The following is a 4291-nucleotide window of genomic DNA, read 5'->3' as shown; positions in this document are numbered from 1 at the left end:
CCCGCCGGCGGCAGCGCCAACTCCGCTCGCACCTGCGGCTCAAACTTTTGTGAGGCGGCTCCCGGAGCGGCGGGAACCCGGCCGGAGCCGTCCCCCCTCCAGCCCAGCTCGGCCCTCGGCTTCCTGGGGCCCCCAGTGGGCGCCAGGAGGCTCCACGGGAGCCGGGTGAGGACCAGGGGTGGGGGAAGCGGTGGAGAGCGTGCAGCCTGCTTGGCGCGGGGGCGGCCGGGCCGAGCCGGGGTCACTGGGGGCAAAGGACGCGGGAAGGGGGGAAGGGCGCGGGGCGCGGGCTGGTCCGAAGGCGGGTGTGTGGTTACAGAAGGGCTGCGCGAATACTTCGGCCAGTTCGGGGAGGTGAAGGAGTGTCTGGTGATGCGGGACCCCCTGACCAAAAGATCCAGGTGAGCCCCTCACCCCCTCCTCCTGCTCCCGGCTCGCCCCCCTCCGCCGCCACTCACTGCCTTGTAACCATCTGCCTCTCCCTCACTACCGCGCGCAGGGGTTTCGGCTTCGTCACTTTCATGGACCAGGCGGGGGTGGATAAAGTACTGGCGCAATCGCGGCACGAGCTCGACTCCAAAACAGTGAGTGGCCCTCGGGGCTTCGGGGGTCCTTTGGGAGAGGGAGGTCGCTGGAGGAGAGGGTCAAGCCTCTCCCCAGGGGACAGCTGGATGGGGTCCTGAAGGAAGGAGGGAGTTTTCTGAGTAGAAGGGCTGCCACACTCTAAAACTTTGTCACTAGAGTTGAGGGGAGACGGAGCAGGAAAATCCCAGGCCAGCTAGGAGATGTTACACCCCCCAACTCCTCCGGTACCGGTGAGGGAAGACGCAGCTACCATCCCCTTCTTGTACATACTAATCTTGATGCCTCAGAGAGGAGTTTGGGGTGGGGCTAGGTCCCTCCCCTAGCCCAAATTGGGTGAGTCAGGGCTGCAGTGACCCACCCGTGGCTTCTCTGAACTCTAACTAGTATTTGGCTCCCCCCACCCCATTCCAGACCAATGGCAAAGCATCACTGAATCCCCCTCCCTTCTTCCTTCCCTCCCTCCTCCCCTGACTTTTGGTCAATGAGCTCCTTGCTTTGTGTGGAAGACATGAACCTGCTTTACCCATGAAGGGATTTATGAGAAGGGAGCTAGCTTGCCTGGAGACAGCCCTTTCCAGCTAGATCTGAGGAGAAGCTGCTTGTTGGGCATTGAAACTCCGGGAACATTTTGCTGCTGTCTCACTGCTCCCCCAGTGTCTTGGGCCCTGCAGGGGGCGCTGGCACAGGCCCCAGCTCAAGGGGAGAGGGGAGAGGAGAAAGCAAAGGAGGGGTTCCTCTGTGGTGGGGTGACTGTCTGCCAGGGGGCCGGGACAGTGCGATCTCTCACCACACTCCCTGCTCTCCTGCAGCCCTGGGCCTCCCTGCTTGGGTCAGTCATTGGCTCCTGTTTACCTGCAACAATAGCTGGTTGTGCCCAAGAATTTGTTAAATTACCTCCTGTCCCCGGCTCCTGTTATCTCTGCCCAGTGGCTCCCACTCCTGCTCGCAGTAATGAGCAAATGAGGCCAGGCCTCAACTTTGCCGGCTCTGAAAGGATCTTCTTGGCGCAGACTGAGTGACCCAAGCTGGGAATGGAGAGACAGTGGCCTATTGTTTTTGGTGATTATCTGCCATCAAGCTGCCTGTTCTCCTACCATCCCCTGTCCTCAGAATGCACTGATGGCTTCTGCAGCGCTCAGGAAGCAGAGATTTTGGGGCTGGGGCTGGAGCTGAGGGCGGGGGCATGGAAGATGGATAAGGGGAAGAGAGAGGGGAGGAAGGAGGATAAGATGGGCATCCTTCTGAGATTCGGGACTTGAAAAGGGCAAGGGCTTTGTGTTTGGCATTCTCCAGCCTGGGAAGGGAGGTTTATTGTGGGGAGTTTATTTTGGGTTCTGACTTTCACCTTTTATTTACTTGTTGGGTTTTATATTGCCAGCTGTGAGTCAGAGTGGAGGTAAGGTGTGTCAGGGATTGGGTGTGAGTGGCTCTGCAGGACATAGCTTGGGTACCATCTCCCCATCAGTGTCTGCACATGGGGACTGTCCGAGGTGTGCTCTGGCAGCCTCCAGGAGAAATAGAAGGACGAACATGGCCATCGAGGTACAAAATCATACCTTCGGACAGGAGAATGGTCAGCTGTGATTATCCCTGGAGCCCCTTCGCATTTGGGGAGAGAGGAGGCATTGCCCAGTGTGGATTTTGGAGGTGCCTTCTCTGTGGGTAGATTCCAGAGGGGGAACCAGGGAGGCTGGCCCTGGTTTGTGCCATTCGGGCAGGGAGGGTCCACAACCCGTTGCCTAGAGCTAGGCTGAGTTTTGAACTGAAGGAGCTCTGGGGAAAGATAGATCTTCCCTGCGATTGGCTGGTGAACTTCTGAGTGGTTTCCACCCATGTGAGTGGCAAGAAACTCTGAAATGACCGGGCCTCATAGGTCGTGCATTGATCACAGTGTCTCGTGCTCTGGCTTTTGCTGTTTGTCAGTACGAATATAGTACCCAGGAGTACCCAGGTGCATCTTGCTTTTCCCCTTTGGTTGTTCACAGCCAAGGGCAAAGGTGGCCTGCTGGTAATAGCACCTTTGTTTGTGCAATGAAGGGCAGTTCACAAAGGAATGCTTTCACCTGCATTATCTCATTTGATTCCTTGCAGCTCCCTCTGGGAAAAGTGGGTGCTATTGTCCCCACTTTGCAGATGGGGGAACTGAGGCTCAGAGGGATCAAGCAAGTTATCAAGATCACAGGCTTGGCCAGGGGCCCAACGTTTCTGAGTTCAAATCCCATGTTCTTGTGTGTCACCAAACCTGTGCTCTGCTTCACCCCAAGCCGAGCTTGTATTATCAGGGAACTGTTTGTTTGCGGCCTCAAGAAGGGCTGTTAGATGTCGATGGTACTGGGAAAACAGAACTGAGTCTACCCTTGGTGGTTTATGAACTCTTATCTTGAAGCCTTTTTCAGGCAAAGAGTGTTTCCATTCACAAGGCTTCCGAAGTCTGGATCGCATACCTCACCTGGACAGGTATCTGTCAGGCAGGAAGGCCCTCGATATACCTGGTGCTGGAAGGAATAACACTTTGTTTACTTTTTTCTGGTTCTTGCTGAGGGCTAGACAACAAGTGCTTTGTAAGCATTACCTCAAATAATCTGCAGACAGCCCTTTGAGGTGGATGTTAGTACTGGCCCATTTTGCTGGTGAGCTCGAGCCTGAGGCTCAGAGAGGTTAAGTAATTTGTGCAGGCTCTCACAGCTGGGAAGCAGTGTAAGTGGGATTTGAACCCAACAGCCTGGCTCTAGGGCCTAAATGCCTAACTTACATTTTCCTGCCAGAGGCTGTGGTGGTTTCTGTCACCTCTGTGTCCTGGGATGAGAGAGGTCCTCACATCTTCAGGCTGAGTGATAACCAACGCCCCTCTACCTCTCTCTTCCCTTTCAGATTGATCCCAAGGTGGCCTTTCCTCGGCGAGCACAGCCTAAGGTAGGTATGTGTGTGTCTGGGAGCAGCTCTGTACAACCGGCAGTGATTTTCCCAGCATTCCCTTCTATGGAAGAGGCTTCTGGTTAGAGTGTTAATGGCACGGACTGGGATGGGAGGAGGGAGGACTCTTCACGTCCTTGTTCTGTGAATGGCAGACACCATGCATTTTTCCATCTGTGCTCTGGGTGGACTAGAGAGAGGGGGCTGCATATATTGAGAGAAGAAGGAACGTCTCAGGTGATTCATTGCCCTGTATTTGAAGCCAGTACACTTTGGACCCTGAGTCTAATTCTGACTCTGGAGATCATAGCCTCTGTGCCCAGCACCTCTGGGGGGTCAAACACAGCCCAGACGTACCCTCTGAGGCTGAGCTAAAGTCAGGCCAGGGAGCTACCTCTGATCTCCCAATTACCCCCCCCCCCCCCCCCCCCCCCGGGGGGGGGGGGGTGGGGGGGCGGCGGGACGGTGGGAGGGGCGGGGGCGGCCGGGGGCCCCCGGCGGCGGGGGAGGTCCCCCGCGGGGGCCCGGGCACCCGGGGGGCCGGCGGCGGCGGCGACTCTGGACGCGAGCCGGGCCCTTCCCGTGGATCGCCCCAGCTGCGGCGGGCGTCGCGGCCGCCCCCGGGGAGCCCGGCGGGCGCCGGCGCGCCCCCGCCGCGCGCGCGGGGCCGGCGTGTGCCGGCCGTCGGCGGCGGCGCGCGGGCGCCGGGGGGTCCCGTCCCCCCGGCCGCCCGTCCGCGCCCCCGCCGGCGCGCCGCGCCCCCCCTCCCCCTCGCGGCCCGCCGCGGCGGGCG

The 4291-nt window shown here is 58.8% G+C and overlaps 1 protein-coding gene across 1 annotated transcript in view; it reads left to right on the top strand.

Annotated features, from left to right (window-relative positions):
* Positions 1–325: 325 nt before the first annotated feature.
* MSI1 (musashi RNA binding protein 1) overlaps positions 326–4291 on the top strand; it is a 19420-nt gene continuing 15454 nt past the window's right edge. Inside the window, exons 1-3 of the mRNA XM_007448184.1 lie at positions 326–401; positions 500–584; positions 3457–3498. Of these exons, the coding sequence (XP_007448246.1) occupies positions 373–401; positions 500–584; positions 3457–3498 (156 nt within the window). The 5' untranslated portion in view covers positions 326–372. The remainder of the gene's footprint in view (positions 402–499; positions 585–3456; positions 3499–4291) is intronic.

This window comes from Lipotes vexillifer, unplaced genomic scaffold, assembly GCF_000442215.2.
Source record: "Lipotes vexillifer unplaced genomic scaffold, Lipotes_vexillifer_v1.1 scaffold236, whole genome shotgun sequence".
Classification (NCBI taxonomy): domain Eukaryota; kingdom Metazoa; phylum Chordata; class Mammalia; order Artiodactyla; family Lipotidae; genus Lipotes; species Lipotes vexillifer.
Note: the sequence above shows the minus strand (reverse complement) of the source record. Positions and strands in the feature narration are given on the sequence as shown.